The sequence below is a fragment of the Fringilla coelebs genome (assembly GCF_963513975.1).
Source record: "Fringilla coelebs genome assembly, chromosome: 26".
NCBI classification, from domain to species: Eukaryota; Metazoa; Chordata; class Aves; order Passeriformes; family Fringillidae; genus Fringilla; species Fringilla coelebs.
This window is the reverse complement of record NC_140052.1, coordinates 2050692-2066612: the sequence shown is the minus strand read 5'-3', so window position 1 is coordinate 2066612 and position 15921 is coordinate 2050692. Positions and strand designations below refer to the sequence as shown.

The 15921-nt window shown below is 58.0% G+C and overlaps 2 protein-coding genes across 2 annotated transcripts; one reads left to right on the top strand and one right to left on the bottom strand.

Moving 5' to 3' along the window:
* PLEKHA2 (pleckstrin homology domain containing A2) lies at positions 1-14221 on the top strand. Its single transcript, XM_084221704.1, has 12 exons — positions 1-105; positions 2776-2939; positions 3295-3351; positions 4687-4735; positions 4867-4964; positions 6651-6797; positions 8522-8656; positions 8747-8815; positions 8931-9001; positions 9951-10014; positions 10861-10938; positions 11037-14221. The coding sequence occupies exons 2-12, from the start codon at positions 2799-2801 to the stop codon at positions 11373-11375; spliced, it is 1248 nt and encodes a 415-aa protein (XP_084077830.1). The 5' UTR covers positions 1-105; positions 2776-2798; the 3' UTR covers positions 11376-14221.
* A 196-nt stretch (positions 14222-14417) lies between these two features.
* TM2D2 (TM2 domain containing 2) lies at positions 14418-15595 on the bottom strand. Its single transcript, XM_084221671.1, has 4 exons — positions 15362-15595; positions 15204-15291; positions 15010-15125; positions 14418-14900 (listed from the first exon to the last, which is right to left on the bottom strand). The coding sequence occupies exons 1-4, from the start codon at positions 15547-15549 to the stop codon at positions 14687-14689; spliced, it is 606 nt and encodes a 201-aa protein (XP_084077797.1). The 5' UTR covers positions 15550-15595; the 3' UTR covers positions 14418-14686.
* Between the last annotated feature and the right edge of the window lie 326 nt (positions 15596-15921).

The window sequence follows — 15921 nt, the reverse complement described above, 5'->3', positions numbered from 1 at the left end:
GTCCGTCCGTCCTCCTCGCAGCGCTGCCCGGCGTGCGCAGCGCCCGCAGCCCCGGCCCCGCCGCCCCCCGCCCGCCCGGGGCGCGCAGCCCAGGGACGCCGCGGGGTAAGTGCCGCTGCGGGGACACGCGTGGCCGCCGAGCCGCCTCGAGAGACCCCGCGGGCCGGGCTGGGAGCCCTCGCTGTCCTCCCGTCCCCGTCCTCCCCAGAGCCTCCCGGGCTGGAGGCGTCCGTGCCCCGCGGCTCCGGGGGCCGCTGGGGAGGCGGCCCCAGGGCCGGTCCCCCTGTCCCTGGCGGAGACAACGCTTCCTGCAGCTGGATCATCCGTGCCGGGGCTGCAGCGGAGCCCTCCCGGTGCGAGCGGCTTCTGCTGGACGGCTCGGTGGGGGCAGGGGAGGCAGCGAGGGGGGCTCTGCCCCGTGGGAGCTCCGGAAATGCTGCAGGCACCGTCCTCGCCGAACGTCTGTGGGGTTGGAGGCAAACGTGTGGCGGGGATCAGGGGTTTGCAGCTACTCTGTGTGTTCTCCGACTCTTTGTGGCAGATGAAGAGCTGTATCCAGCCTCCTCCCGACAGGCGGATAGTTTCATTAAGGCAAAGACGTGCAATTAGTAGGAGCGAGTTGCTGGGCGCTGCCTACCCCGTCTGTCTCGTGGGTCGGGACAGACGGCGCAGCGTGGGCTCCGGGAGCTCCTCTGCAACCGCAGGTGAGAGGAAATGCTGCCGCAGCCGCTGCGGGGCACCGGGCAGGTCCCGGTCCTCCTGGAACGGAGGGAGGCTCATCCCGCACCCCAGGTGGCACCAGCGCAGCTCGGGCGGACAGGTGGGACAGAGGAGGAGGAGGAGGACGCTGTGGCTGCCCACAGGTGCGATGGGTGCTTGCAGGGAGGTGCCTCCCGGCAGCACAGCTGTGATGCTCCAAGTGCCGGGTCTCCCATCGCCTCGGGTTTTTGTGCTGCAGCGCTCCCGGCTTGCTCCTGTGGCCGTAGCTGTGCTGGGACAGAGCAGGGCACAGGCAGCCGTGACGGTGCAGGGCATCCTGAGGTGCTTCCTGGAAAGTCTGGCTGGGTGTCTGCACACGAGGCCTCTGAGCCACCCCTGGGTGCTGCACGGACAGTGCCCTGCACCTCCTGCCTCTTCCTGGGGAGCACTTCCCTTTGGCTCAGGCAGCACAATTTACATTGTGCTGTAAATCTTCTGTAGCCCAATTGATTGCCTTGTCATTCACTGAGTCAGGAGAGGGGTGTCTGTTTCTTCAGAGGTAGGAAAGAGTCCTGGAAGTCTCTGATACACTTCACTAGGAAATTGAGCATTTTCTGGCCCCCCTATATTTCCTGAGCAGGGTGCCCCACATTAGCACAGCTGGAGATGCTACTTTTATCATTTTCTTATGGAAAAGCGCAGTTCTTGGTGGCTCCAAAGAGAGACCATTTGTGTTCTGTGGGCAGTGGGATGTGAGGGGACAGGAGCCTGGCTGACTTGGTGCAGAGTGTGGGGCCATCCCAATCTTCTCTGCCCAGAGGTTTGGGCATCTCCAAGTGCAGCCTGAGGTCAGTGTGCACAGAAGGCATGAGCTGGTTTGTGCTCTCCCAGATGAGCCCATTGTAATGAAGGATGGTGGTGGGGGGACATGGATACCCCAAGAGGTGTCCCATGGGGCTGGGGGCTCATCTCTGTGCTGCCTGTGGCACCTTCTGCTCCTTCCTCATCCATCTCCTAAGCAGAAATCTCTAGACCTTTGTTGTCAGCAGGAGGAAGGGTCTATGAGGTTTGGTCTGAACGTGCTGGTATGGTTGAAGGTACCTGGGGATTGGCTTTCCATGTGCTTCCCCTCCACGAAAATAACCCCACAAAGATGCAGTGAAGTGCCCACAGAAACCCTTGTGCCAGGGCACTGTTGGTCTAAAACAATCTCTCCTCCTGCAGCAGCATGGTCCCCATGACCCAAGATACCCATCTCTGAAATGTTGGTGTAGCAGCAAGTTGTCTTGTTTTCTGCCTCCTCTACCTTTGCAGCTGCACCCCAGCTCTTGCACAACCCTCACCTCCCCGGGCCCCACTCCACTGCAGCTCAAAAATAGTATTTCCTCCTTTTCTGCATGAGTTCTTTTATTTGTGTAGCTCTGCTTCTGGCACCTGCGTGATCACCACTCTCCTGCCAGACAAACCACACTGGGTTCACTCACATCCTTTGGGTAACGGCTGCTCTCATCCCTGCCCTCCACCCTGTGCCCTGGGGACAGGGGGACACCTCCTGCCCCCCCAGCCCCCTTGGTGCTGGTTCTGCTCCCCATCCAGAGCTGGAAGTGCTCCCACAGCAGCCCAGGGGCCTTGAAGGATCCCTCCTGGCTGGGGGGCAGTGCTGGGGAGGGTCCATGCCCGTGGCAGAGCTGGGGACACAGCGTGGCCCTGCTGGGATGGGTCATTGTTTTCCCTGCTGACTCGACATCCTGGCTGCACGGATTTTCTGCTGGAGTTGCAGATTGTTCCCCGTTTCCTGGGAGCGTGCTCAGGCTCTCTCCAGCACGCTGCTTTCACCACGGTTCTCAGGGATCTGGTGGCAGATCCTTTGTGGTTACTCTGTCCTCGCTCGTGGGGTTTGGTGGCTCTGGGGGCTGGAAGTGGTGGGATGGATGTTGTTCCTCCCACCTCCCTCCAGAGAGCTCGGCTGTGCTGGCATCCTGGAACACCTGGGACAGGTTGGGTGCCACGGATGTGGGGGCAGCTCCCTGGGGAGCAGAGCACCCACCTGCCCCTGCCTGCCCCCTCTCATCACAGGGTGATGCCAGAAGGAGCCCGGCATGCCGTACCTGGACCGACAGAACCGTATCTGCGGCTTCCTGGACATCGAGGAAAATGAGACCTGTGGCAAGTTTCTGCGGAGGTATTTCATCCTGGACACCCAGGCCAACCACCTCCTGTGGTACATGGACAATCCTCAGGTGGGCACGTGTGCCAGGCGTGGCCGTAAAGCTGGCAGTGAGTCTGTGGGCACATCCCACCTCCCTGGAGCAGGCATCTCCTCCAGGTCTCCCCAGGACCCTGCCTGCTGTGTCAGTGTCTCTCATGACCAGGCTCCAGCCCTTCTGTGACCCCTGTGGCTCCCAGGACTGTCCCAAGGAGCACAGCAGGGCTGGTCCCACTGCTGAGGGGTCTGGGCTGGAGCAGGTGCAGGACAGGGAAGTGGCTGAGGATGGCAGCTGCTGCCTGACCCCAAGGGCACAAATGACAGGCTGGATTGCCCCTGCCACCTTCTCCCTGTCATTTACCTCCCACTGCTCCTCCTGTGTGTTGCAGAACCTGGCCATCGGAGCAGGTGCTGTCGGATCTCTGCAGCTGACCTATATCTCCAAGGTAATGTTGGGGTGGGGCAGAGGGAAGGTGAATGCTCCCTGTTTTCCCCTTATCCCTGTGGCATTCCCAGGAGAGGAGATGGCTTGCCCTGGAAGCACCCAAGGCCAGCTCCTGGTCCTGCCTGAGCTCGTGACCATCTCCCTGGGATGGAGCCTGAGCAGGGAGGGACCCCACAGCACAAAGATCCCGGTGCTGGGAGCAGGACAGGGTGCAAGGCTGGGCTGCAGGAGGAAGAGGAACTGCTCTGCTGTGAGGAAGGACACGGGGTGGCCAGGACTGAGTGGGGACAGGAGCGTGGTGTCGGTGTGAGCTGGGCACGGAGCTGCCAATCGGCTGAGCAGTGCTTCAGCAGCTCTCCCCTGTGCTCAGAGGGCAGTGCCCTGAAGGGTGAGACCTTCTGGAAAGTCACTTGTGTGTCTCAGGGGTGTTATCCAGCCTCCTGGGGAAGGCAGGAGCAGTGCAATAAGGCAGAGCTGTGGCTGTGTGTGGAGAGTGGAGCTGCCACCATCCTCCTCCTGCAAGTGGCCCCTCAGCTGCTGGGGGGGGAGTGGGGGGCTGGTGGCTGCTTTATCCTGGAGCTGGATATAGCCTTGGACAGATCTTCCTGTTCCTGCTGAATCATGATTTATAAATTAAGCGCAGATGAAGCAATGCTGGGAGGCTGAGCCTTCCCCATTTTGGAAAGAGCCTCACAAATTACATAGGTTTTAGTTTAAATGAAAATTGCTGCAGGACAGCATTTGGTCACAAACTGCAGGGTTGGGTTCTGTCAGTGGCTGGAACTACCAACAGTAAATACACCAGAAAAATGGAGGTTTGCTTGAGAAAACATATTTAAAGCATTATGAACTGGCTTTGAAGAAGGAGGACTGTCAGAATAAATACTCCATGAATGTTGTTTGTGGAGCCTCAAGGAATATTATTCTTATATAAATGATTCCTACTCTTCAGGGAAAAACCACCACTATTTTCCTTCAATTCTCTTAATTGCTGATGAGAGTGACTGTGTTAATCCAGGAGAATGGACGTTTTCAGGTCCTTTGAAAGCTCTGCTGTGCAGCTCAGCCAGCGCCTGAGGGGATGCAGGGGATGAAAGTCCTGGCTCGGTGCTGACCTTCCCCTGGGACCCAGCACCCTGTGCTGCATGTGCTCTGACACGGGCCAGCTCCCTTCAGCTGGCACAGCTGTGCTGCAGCTCCAGCTGCCCTCATGTGTGTGGGGTCCTGCTCAGGGGTCCAGGCAGGGAGCAGGGTGGCTGGGTGGAAATTTCCAGCTCTTCTGCCCACCATTGGCACGTGCTGTTATCTCTGATATCCCTGATTTGCTCCATCACAGGTTAGCATTGCCACCCCAAAACAGAAGCCTAAAACTCCGTTCTGCTTTGGTGAGTGAGTGAGTGAGTGGGATCTTGGTGGGCTCAGTGGGGGGACAGCCTCCCACAGGAAGCTGCAGTGGGGCTGCCTGCCCCATGAATCCTTCTGAATCCTTCTCTCCTTGTCCTTCCTCCTCTGGCAGTTATCAACGCTCTCTCCCAGCGCTATTTCTTGCAAGCCAGTGACCAAAAGGACCTGCAGGACTGGGTGGAGGCACTGAACAGGGCCAGTAAGATCACGGTAGGTTCCTTAATGCTCTTCTCAGTTGTTCCCTCCACCATCCCCAGGGATCCTTATGGTTGAGGTTTATTTGTGTCTCTTCCTTCGCCCTCCCAGCCCAGCTGTGGGGGACAGGAAGGTCCTGTGAGAGCATCCACATCCCCTCCTGCTCCCGTTGCTCCTGCAGACTGGGATCTGGCCCACTGTGGCTGTCAAAGGGTGGCTTTATTGTGCTTCAGTAACTCATTTATTCCGTTTTTATTCTGCCTGGAATGCCAGCTCTTGTGATGAGGCAGCGAATCACTGTGGGGTACGGCCAGGCAGGCTGTGCCTGCATCCAGAGGGCTTCATCTGCCATCTCCTGTGCTGTGCTGCTGTGCTCACGGGGCCGTGAGCTGATGGGCACTGACCCGGCGCCGCGGGGCTGGCAGCTCCTGGCAGCACAGGATGTGCCCTGCTCCCTCCTGGGCACCACCAGGGCCTGGGCTGGGAGCTCCAGGATGGCTTCTGCCTGCATGGGGGTCCCTGGAAAGGGCTGGGGGCTTCTGCTGCCCTGCAGTGAGCAGTAGGGCCAGTGCACAATGTGAGCAGAGTTTTATTAGGTCATGCACTGATGCGTGTTGTTATTGGTGTGTGAACTAAATGTAAGGAAAAGTGATGTAAACAGTTTGATTGGGGTCTATCCATGGGTTTTTTCTTTAAAATCCCTGGAGTGCCATGGTGTGTCTTTGTGGGAAACTCATCTGCAAGATCAGACCTAGCTTGTATTTTCTTTCTTTCTCTGCAAATACATTGTGTGACAACCTTTGCACCTGCAGCTGCACACTGCTCTGGCTCGTGCCTTCTCTTTCTGGGTCCAGCTGATCTTGGCCACGCACTCCATCTCCAGAGCTGTAGCCAGAGCCTGCCTGGGCTCTGTGTCTGGGTGTACTGTCAGCAGTGTCCTCCAGGCTCGCTGCCTCTGGGGCAGGGGGATTCTGCCAGGCTGGCAGAGCTGGGAGCTGGGGTGACAGGAGAATAATGAGATGCATCTCCTGCTTCCGCAAGAAGCTGCGGTGCTTTCCGTGGCCTGATTTCGGCCAGCCCTTCCCCACTCTGGCTGCGTCCCAGCTGGCCAACCGGCTCGTCCAGCCCTTCGGGGAGGAGCTGTCCCGGGCTGGCTGGGAAAGCCCGGGCTCCCGGGATGCGCTGCTGCTGCTGCTCTGCCCTGCTCCTAGGAGGTGGCATCAGGGCAGCTGAAGCAGGGCTTGGAAACTTGGAAAATGCCCTTTCTGCCCAGAGCTAGGTGCCAAGGGAAGGAGCTGGGAAGGGAGAGGGGAGGATGGCAGTGCTGGGAGCTGTGTTGCTGCAGCCCAGCCTCTGCCCAGGGGTGTGGGGCCGCTCATGGGGGGCACAGCCAGCTCTGTGCCCAGCTCAGCCTCATTAGCCAGCCCCAGCTCCTCATTAAGCCTGGCTGTAAGTGGAGCGGGGACAATTAAAGCAGCAATTGTCCCACAAACTCACTGAGCTGCAGAGGCGAATCACAGGCGCCTGTGAAGGGATGCTTAATCACTGAGCTCCTCTCATCTCTCCTCTGGGTGTCTCCTGCTGCCCAGGGGGTTCCACACCCTCCCTAAATGGGGTGCTTGGCCAGGAGTTGTTTTCTAAAGGGATGGGGGTGCCCAGCATGATCACCCTGTGCCCCTCATCCCTTCCTTTCTCCCACAGGTGCCAAAGGGTGGCAGCGTCCCACCGGCCACAGAAATCACAAAGCCTCCAGTGGTGCCCCAGGCCCAGGAGAGAAAGCCCCAGGTGGCCTACAAAACTGAGATTGTTGGGGGGGTGGTGGTCCACACACCCATCTCCATCAACCAGGTGAGCTGGTTTGCACTTTCGTTTCTGGAAACAGATTGCCTGCCAACCCTTTCCTCTGCTGGTATGAGTGGCTGCTCTGAGCACCCTGAACACTTCTGCTTTTTCTCACTCTGAAGTGTGATGAGATGAGGGGGTGTGAGGAGGAGAAGGTCATGAATCTGCTCGGCTTCCTGGCCATCACCATCCGCCAACGTGTCTTGGGTGCAAATTCTCTTTAGGTACCCAGGGCAGAGGAGCCCTGTGTCTGGTGCCCCCGCCACAGGGACTGTCCCAGGGCTGCTGGGCACCTCTTGCCGTGGCTCACAGCTGGGTGTGAACGTGGCCATCAGTGTCTCCCATGTCTGGTTACTTGTCCAGCTCTGGGTCTCACTTCAGCTCTTATCAGTGGCAGCACTAAAAATAGAGAATTAGATCATTGCAGCAGTTTCTGCTGGCAGATGCTTTTAACACTGCCTTGACCACAGGGTTCAGCAGGATGCAGAGGTGTAGGGAGGGCTGTGGGGTGCAGGGGGGTTTTTTGGAGGTCGTGCATCAGCTGCCAGAATATTTCCGTGCTCTTGCTGCTTCCCCCGTGTGAAATGGCCATTCCCCTGCTGCAGCTTCCTGGGCGTGACCGTGGTTTCCTGGCTGTGCCCCAGGACTGCAGAGGGGAGTCCCACGCTGGGAGCATCACCCCAGCCCCGGGGCATGCGACACTCCCGGCTGCAGGAGCGTCCTCACCTCTGCTCTGGACACCAGCTGTGCAATGCCCGGCAGAGCTGGCACAGCCCCGGGCCCGGGCTGTGGGTGGCATCCCCATCCTGGTGCTGCACTGCTCTCCAGAGGGGCTGGGCAGACAAAAAGCTGCTGGTGCGTCCTGGGGACACGGAAGCAGCTGTGGAAGGTGCTGGGCGGGCAGGTTCACCCAAACCACAGTCCCCTGCTGTGGGGCCATATAAGGCTGGCAGTGGCCAGGGCCACCCCGCTGCCATGGCAATGCTCAAACCTCAGCCGAGGGAGGAAGGGCTCCGAGGGATGGGGGAGAAGCTGAGTGCAGAAGATGTTTCATCTCAGCCATCCTCTGCGCTGCTGGGGGGAAGGGAGGGTGCTGCTGGGATGGTGCTGGCCTTTGGGGTGCACTGGGATGTGCTCAGGGGAGCCAGAGCTGGGTGCTGGGTGCCTGGTCATGACCACAGCCCCTTTGTGCTCGCAGCACTGAGCACTGCACTTGGGAAGGACAGCTTCCCTTCCTGAACTCCAAACATCCAAGTGTCTTTGGGAGAACTTGGCTCTGAAAATGAGAATCAGAGACTTAATGGCTTTTCTGAGCAATTTATTCCCATGGTATATTGCCTTCTCTACAGCATTCCTTTCCAACTTGTGTTTGTCTGGTGGTTCTTGTTCTTCTCATTCCTTCAGTGGTGCAGTTGAGTCACCTCTTCAAGCAGCATGAGCCAGGCAGGTGGGCTCTGTTAACTCCCCTGCTGCGGGGGATTATCTTCAGCCCTCAAATTGCTTCTCTGCAGCCCTTCTGGTTCCTTGTTTTGAACACATGGTTGCAAAAGGGGGAATAGCATCAGGGCAGCAGCCCAGGGAGCCGCACACAATGAGAGGATGTCAGCTCTGGGCTCTGGCTCATTCCCTGCCCGTGTTCAGCAATTCCACGAGCCTCAGGTGGCTTTTCCCTGCAGCTGGCTGTCCTGTCCTGCCTCCCTGCTGACGGTGGCTGTGCTCTCTCTCTGCAGGACGGGGAGGGCAGCGAGGTGGGCACGCACCCTCTGCTGCGGCGCTCGCAGAGCTACATCCCCCCCTCGGCCACCAAGCCCCCCGCCGGGCCAGCCCCGCTCAAGAGCGGCTTCTGCGTCAAGCAGGGCAACGTGGTGAGTGCTGGGCACGGGCCAGGGCTGCTCTGGCTGCAGGACCTCCACAGAGTGGCAGGGCTGAGCACTGAATCTCCTGCTCTTTTGCAGAGGAAGAGCTGGAAGCGGCGGTACTTTGTTCTGGATGAGTTTTCCATCAGTTACTACAAGTGTGAGCAGGTGAGCAGCTCCCTCAGGACCCTGAGCAGGGCTCTGGCACCCTCTGGCACTTCCTCCTCCTCTGGGGGTGCCCTGGGCCAGCCAAGCCCAGCACTGTCTCCTCTCACCTCTGCAGGACAAGGAGCCTTTGCGTTCGATTCTCTTGAAAGATGTTTGCAAGACCCACGAGTGCCTGGTCAAGTCTGGGTAATGCTCCCACCCATGTTTCCCTGCCCTGGCCCCAGGCTGGCTCAGGCCAGAGCAGCCAGAGGGAGCTTGGGCTGCTCCAGCTGCTCCTTTGTGGCATTTTCAGGGTCCCCTGTTTGAGGAGGAAGGAAATGAATCTGACTCCATGTTCTTAGAAGGCTGATTTATTATTTTATGATATATTAAAGAATGCTATACTAAAACTATACTAAAGAATACAGAAGGGATACAGACAGAAGGCTTAACAAGATGTTAATGAAAAACTCGTGACTCCTTCCAGACTGCCAACACAGCCTGAGTGTGATTGGTTATTAAGTTAAAACAATTCACATTTTGGATAAAAAGTCTCCAACCACATTCCAAAGCAGCAAAACACAGGAGAAGCAAATCAGATAATGATTGTTTTCCTTTTTCTCTGAGGGTTCTCAGCTTCCCAGGAGAGAAATCCTGGCAAAGGGGATTTTTCAGAAAATATGACAGTGACACTTGTGGGAAGCAGTTCTTGAGGTGTTTGCCTTAAACTAGCCCAGGCGGCTGCAGCGTTACAGGAACAAGTTATTGCAGCAAACACTGATAAAAATCAAAGTAATGTAAAGGCTTGCAATGAAAAATCACCTAAGAAAACAATCCTCTTCAGCTAAAGTAAAAATATTGTGTATTAATGTATCTCTGAAGTGCTTAGTCCTAATTAGTAATAGCAAGCTGATATTTAAATCAAACTGGGAATGCAGTGGATTATGGTGGGGAAGGGCAGGGGTTTGTTGGCTGATGGTAGAGCTGGGGGTTTCTGGCTGAAGTTCTCTGGGGATCTGGAGTCTTCTCAAAATCCTCATGAGATCCAAGGCTTGCCTTCATTATGTTCCTCCCTGGCACACTCCAGATCTGAAGATAAATACAGGGTTTTTTTCTGGCTGCTGGGGTGTGACTGTCTCTTTCTCACTGTTTCTAGTGACCTCCTGATGCGAGACAACCTTTTTGAAATCATAACGAGCTCCAGGACCTTTTACATCCAGGTGAGCAGCTGAGGCCAGGATAATTTTTGGGGCAGAAAGTTCAGCTCTCAAGAAATGAGCTGTTCCCCACAGTGAACACGAGCAGATGGGGCTGTAACACACGAGTGTGAGGGAGAACTGTGGGGGATTCTCTTCTCCCTTGGGATTATTTATAACAGGGGCAGGGAGAAGGCAGAGGTGAACCTTGGCAATGCCAGGACAGCTGAGCCTCACTGGTGTCAGGGTCTCCACCTTGTCAGAGTGACCATGAGAAAAGTTGGAAAGTCTCTTTTCCCAGCCTGGTGCTTGGAGAAGGAGTCAGGGCTCTTCATTTCTCGGTCTCAAGGTTGTTTATTGTATCTTATCTATAAAATTCTTTCTCCTGCCCTGCCGAGGTCTGTTCAGCAGGACAGAGGCACTCTGCCTGCCGCCAGGGTGGTGTTATCTCTTTATACTAAAAACTATGTATACATTGTTTACAATTACTTTCCAATACCTATCACCTATGTTAGACAGTGAGCTTCTACTCTAATCTAGAAGTGCCACCATCACAGCAGAAGATGGAGGCCAAGAAGAAAAGCTGGACATGCCCAGATCCCTCCATCTTGCCCCCCTGAATCCCCATTCTAAAACCCCCAAAATCTACTTTTTCACCCCGTTATACATTCACTATCATTCTACTTAATTTGTCGTGGCTTGCAGATCTTCATCTAAGGTTGCTAACTTGCTCCACGGGTCATAATCAAAACCACAGGCGTTTTGGGCTCTGTGCCAGGGTCCCTGAGCCCCCTGGCAGGGGTCTTGGCTGCTCAGGACAGCCAGAGGGATGTCCTGGGTCTTGACACACTGGGGCTGCTGTGTTTGCAGGCAGACAGCCCCGAGGAGATGCACAGCTGGATCCGGGCCATCACCGCAGCAGTGCAGGCCCTGAAAACCCGCCCCAGGGTAGGTGACAGACTTTCCATTTCACATTTAGTACCAAACAGAGATGATGCTGACGTGCAAGATATTTATTTAGCGGATTATCCAACCTGTCCCTGCAGGAGATGTCCTTTATGAGATCCACCTCCGTGGCCAGGCCCGGTGGCGCCTCGGGCGCCTCGCAGCCGCGTCCGCCGGCGGAGGAGCGGCGAGCCTCGTGCAGGGCGCCCTCCACGAGCTCCTGGCAGCCCTGGACGCCGGTCCCGCAGGCCGAGGGGCAGCGGCCGGCGCTGGGGGTGCTGCCAGCCCCGCTCAGGGACTCGGTGTTCGTGCCGGCGCTGACGGAGCGCCAGGCCGGGCCCGGTGCGCGCCTGCGGCACCGCTCCGAGCCGCAGCCCCTCAAGGAGAAGCCGTTCGCCTTCGACCTGGACGATGAAAGCATCCGGACCTCCGACGTCTGAGCGGGCACCCGGCCTCCCCGGGCTCGCTGCGGGGCGGTTTGGGGCACGCAAAGGGGCGCCTTCCTTCCAGCACAGCCCTTCCCTGCGACGGGGGATCTGTCTGCACCCGCGTCCCGGTGCCCTGCTCTGCGGGGGTCCCTGGCTGCTCCTGCCCAGGCCTGGCCCCGGTGGTTCCATGTTTTGGAAGGTGCTTCTGGGCACTGTCGACGCTCGCTGTGCAGGGCAGGAGATGCTGGGGACCTGGACGAGGGGACATCTTCTGCAATTGCATTGTTTCCCCCACAACCCAGGGCTGGAGGAAGTGGCAGGAGGTTTTGAATGCATGATGGGGGGAGTGCGGCCTTTCTTGTGTTTGTAAAATGTTTCTCTCCCCTTTTCTGCTGCTCGGATTCCCCAGGGCAGAGCTGGGAGCCACCAGCTTGCAGGGGACTCACAGCAGCTTCCTCTTACAGTGACTTATTCCCTCAGAGACCGGATCTTCCCACTGCCCACACAAGGGCTTATCAGCAAGCTGCTGGCTTTTAATGATGTCTTTTTATACCTGTGGCTCTTGTTGAACCCAGCCTGGGCAGGTGCTCAACCCCTCCAAAGGCTTTTGGTACTTCCTGAGCATGAGCCAGGGCAGGCAGCTGGGGCGACAGTGGCTCCCAGGTGGGGGCATCCTCAGGTGTGATGTTGGTTTTGCACTACTCACACCTGGGCACAGGTAGCTGTGCCAGATGGTGAAGGGCTTTTAGTAAAAAGCAATGAAAACCAGCCCTGACGGAGCTGGGCAGACTTGTCCGGCCAACTCACCCACTGCCTGCCCAAGATGGAGAGCAGCTGCAGTTTCTAGAGCAATGTGAACTGTCATTTCCATAACCAAATGAGCTCCTGTAGGTGTGATAAATAGTGTGTAGAAAGTCCAGGTGTTCCCTCGGCAGAGATTGTCTGATACCTTCACCCTGCAAGTGTGTGCAATCCCTGCGTGCCGAGTGAGAACTCAGCTCCCCTTTCACTTCCCTGGCTGTGACACGTCCTCTGCTCTGCAAGCTCAGCCCAGTGTGCTCCCCAGGAGCAGAACATCTGGTTTGTCCCAGCCCTTTTGGAGCCTCCAGCTGTTTGACAGCTGTGCCTGAGCCTTGATTAGCCTGACTGACCTTAACGTGATGCCAGTTGTACTTTCCTGCCTCAGTCCCTGTGGGGCTGCTGCGGGATGGGGACAGCACAGGTACCTCTGTGCCGCTGGGGGAGGCAGGAATGGGGTCCCCCAAGTTCAGGGGGAAGAGAGTCTCAAAGGGGATTGTGTGCTGAAGGACACAGACACCATGAAAATGGGTGGGAATCGATGCAAACGGTACAGAGGCGAGTGTTAATATTATTTAATTGTAGCTACCTAGATCCTGCTGTTCCTTTTTCTGTTCCTTTTTGCTTTATTTGCACTAGAGTTTGAAACTTTCATTTTTTTAGGCTGACTTGCTGTTTGGCTCCTAACACTGTTTCAAGAATGTTTTAGTAGTTTGGCAAGCCCATCCATCAGAGAGTTGCAGTGTTCTGAGCTCAGTTTTGAAGAGCAAGGAATGCAGAGGGATGATGGTTCTTTTGTGCAAGGCCTTGGAACCACAGACTCCTGAGTATTCCTGGTGCTTGATAATTGCACAGTTTCCTCAGGCCTGGGAAGGTAAAGCAGAAGCTTGTTGCACAATTAAGGTAATTATCCAGAAGCAGAAACTACCAGTGGCTCCAGCACTATTGCAACATTCCTCTTGCTGGTTCCCACCCTCCTGCATCCCCAGGACAGCAGAGAGGCTGAAGGTGAGGTTCAAACAAGTGTGGAGCTCAGCTGGGCTCCAGAGCCGTCCACAAGGCAGGTGGTGCTGGCAGGGAGGGATTTCCCTCCTGTTCCAGAGGCTGGGTGGGTGCAGCCAGACCTCGATGGAGCTTTGTGGTTATTTTAAAGCAAACTGGTTTCCCCTCAGCTCTGCATTTGCTCCTGGCATCCCCCCGGAGCTGCTCCCTCTTGAATCATGTGCTGTGGGGCTCTGCTGGGGGTGCTGCAGATTCGGGGTGCCTTGTGGGGGGGCAGAGCGGTGGGAGAAAGGGGTTTGCTATTCCCACGTGGTTCCAGATGTTTCCAAGTGCTCTTAGGGCTGGGGCAATGCTCCGTGACTCCTGGGGTGGGGGCTCCCTGCCTCCCACCCCTCGCCTGTACATGCTGCAATGCCCTTTCTCCCCCGTGTTTTTAAATAAAGAAGGAAATCCCAGTTACTTTCCCAAGCTGTCCATTTGCACTGTTTTGGGTAAGGGCTGCCGTGGGGATTGAATGCTGTCCCCAGCAGGGTGGGGGGACAGAGTGCAGCAGCTGGGGAGAGCCCAGGAGCACTGGTGGCACTGGATGGGAGGGAACAGTGCATGGTGAGGGCAGGGACATCACAACTCCTATGGACCAAGGTCCCAGATGTTCTTGGGGACGAGGAAAGCTGCTGGACCAAGGTCCTGCTGTGAGCTGGCAGTGGGGGGGCTGTTAATGATAGTGGGCTTTTGCATGGGACTGTTTTTTGTTTTTCTTTCTGGCTCACTGCAGAACTTTTTCCTCTCCATGGACTTTCCAGCCCTGTTGTTCTGCTGAGGAATGGCATTTTCAGGACAAAGCTGCCCCCTGCCCCCCCCAGCTGAAGCTGCCAAAGTGGGAGCACGTGTTTGCTGTTTTATCTCAAATATGACTGGACATTTGCATACACAGATATTGTGTCTGGCTCTGGCCTGGGACGTGCTGCAGCTTCCTTTTCCCATTTTATTCAGCTTGGTAAGTTTTTAACCTGCAGCTGGTGGGGCTTCCTCTTTCGGTGTGAGGTTCTTGCACGCTTTGGGTGCTGCAGGTGCCCTGTGCTGGGGCTGGAGCCAGAGGGGTGCCTGGCACACACTCAAGAGCTGCCCCATGGCACCTCTGGCCCTTTCCCAGCTCCCTGACTGCTCCCAGATGTCAGGTGGCCCATGACCCCATGGTCTTCATCTCTGTGTGGCTGCCATCTACTAATCCCCAAAGTACGTGGAGTCAGCTTCTTCCAGATTTTATTGTTTGTTTGTTTGACCCCCAGTGTTTGCAAGCTCTGATTTCTGAAGCTGTCACTATTTGCAGTGGGAAGCCAGATTATTTTAAACAAGCAAAATATATCCTGAACAACTTTGTGTCCACTGTTGGTACAGAGTCATTATCAAGAGTAACCGCTGTGCACCCTGAGTTACAGTTCTGTAAGTCCACGTTGTGCCAGCCTGGTGCTGGGAGCGGGCAGAGGCACCCAGGGCTGCAGGGAGGCCAGCCCTGCCCCTCCTCAGTACACCGTGCACCAGTTGCTGCCATCACTGGGCATCAGCCCCCCGGTGATGAGCAGAATCAGATCCACGAACCACCAGATGCCCAGGCCCCCCAGGGTCAGCAGCTTCCCCACGGCGGTGCCGGTGTGGCCCAGGCAGAAGCGATCCACTCCGAAGCAGCCCAGGAAGAAGGAGTAGAGCAGAGTGGTGATGAAGTAGTGTCCCGTGTACCTGCGAGAGAAGACGCGGCGGGGTCAGCGAGCGTCAGCGCTCCCCGCCGGACCAGCCGTGCTCCCGCGGGGCTCGGTCCGGTGGCTGCGGGGGACAGGGACTCTCCTACTTGACGCAGGGCCGGCTGCCCCGCAGGAAGCTCCGCGGCTCGGCGCACTCGATGCCGTCCAGCGCCCGGCACTGCACCCGCGTGTGATCCACCTCGCCGTGGGCCTGGCCGCCGAACTGCGGCGGGGGCAGCGCTCAGCGCTCACCGGGGCCCGGGGGCCGCCGGCACCGGGGCCGCCCCCGCCCCGCCCTCACCTTCACGCAGCCGTGGCCCAGCTCCTGCTGTGCCGTGGCGTTCCCGCCGTGGTCCACCGGCTCCTCGCACTCCACGAACTCATCGGGGCTGCGGGGAAGGAGCGGCTGTGAGGGCGGGCGGGAGGCCGCGCTCCCCCCCGGCCCGGCCCGGCGCTCACAGGTAGGTGCAGAGGACGAGCGGCGCCCGCGGATCGCTGTAAGCCCAGGCGGCGGCGGGCGGCCCCGGCGGCAGCTCCCGGGGCTCGGTGTCGTTGCCCGGGAGGCCGCGGCCGTGCAGCAGCAGCAGGTTCCCGAGCAGGAGCGCGGCCTGCCCGCACAGCAGCGCGTACCCCACGGGCGGCGCCATGGCGGCACCGCCGCCCCGCTCGGCCTCGGGCCGCACCGCCCGCAGCCAATGGGCGCCCGCCGCCGCACTGCCCGGCCGCCCGCAGCCAATGGGCGCCCGCCGCTGGCCGCCCGCAGCCAATGGGCGCCCGCCGCCGTGCCGCCTGCAGCCAATAGGCGCCCGCCGCTCGCAGCCGGTCAGAGCGAAGCGGAAAAAGCTACGGAAGCAGCAGCGAAGGGCGTGGCAGAGGGAGTGCGCGCCAGACGAGGAGCTGATTGGCTGTCGAGGGGGGCTGGCGGCCAATGGGCGAAGGCGAGGGGCGGGGCGCTGGTGCGGCGCGTGCCGCCCGCCGCCGTGCGCGGCGCTCGGGACCGAATCCCGGGGCCGAACCGG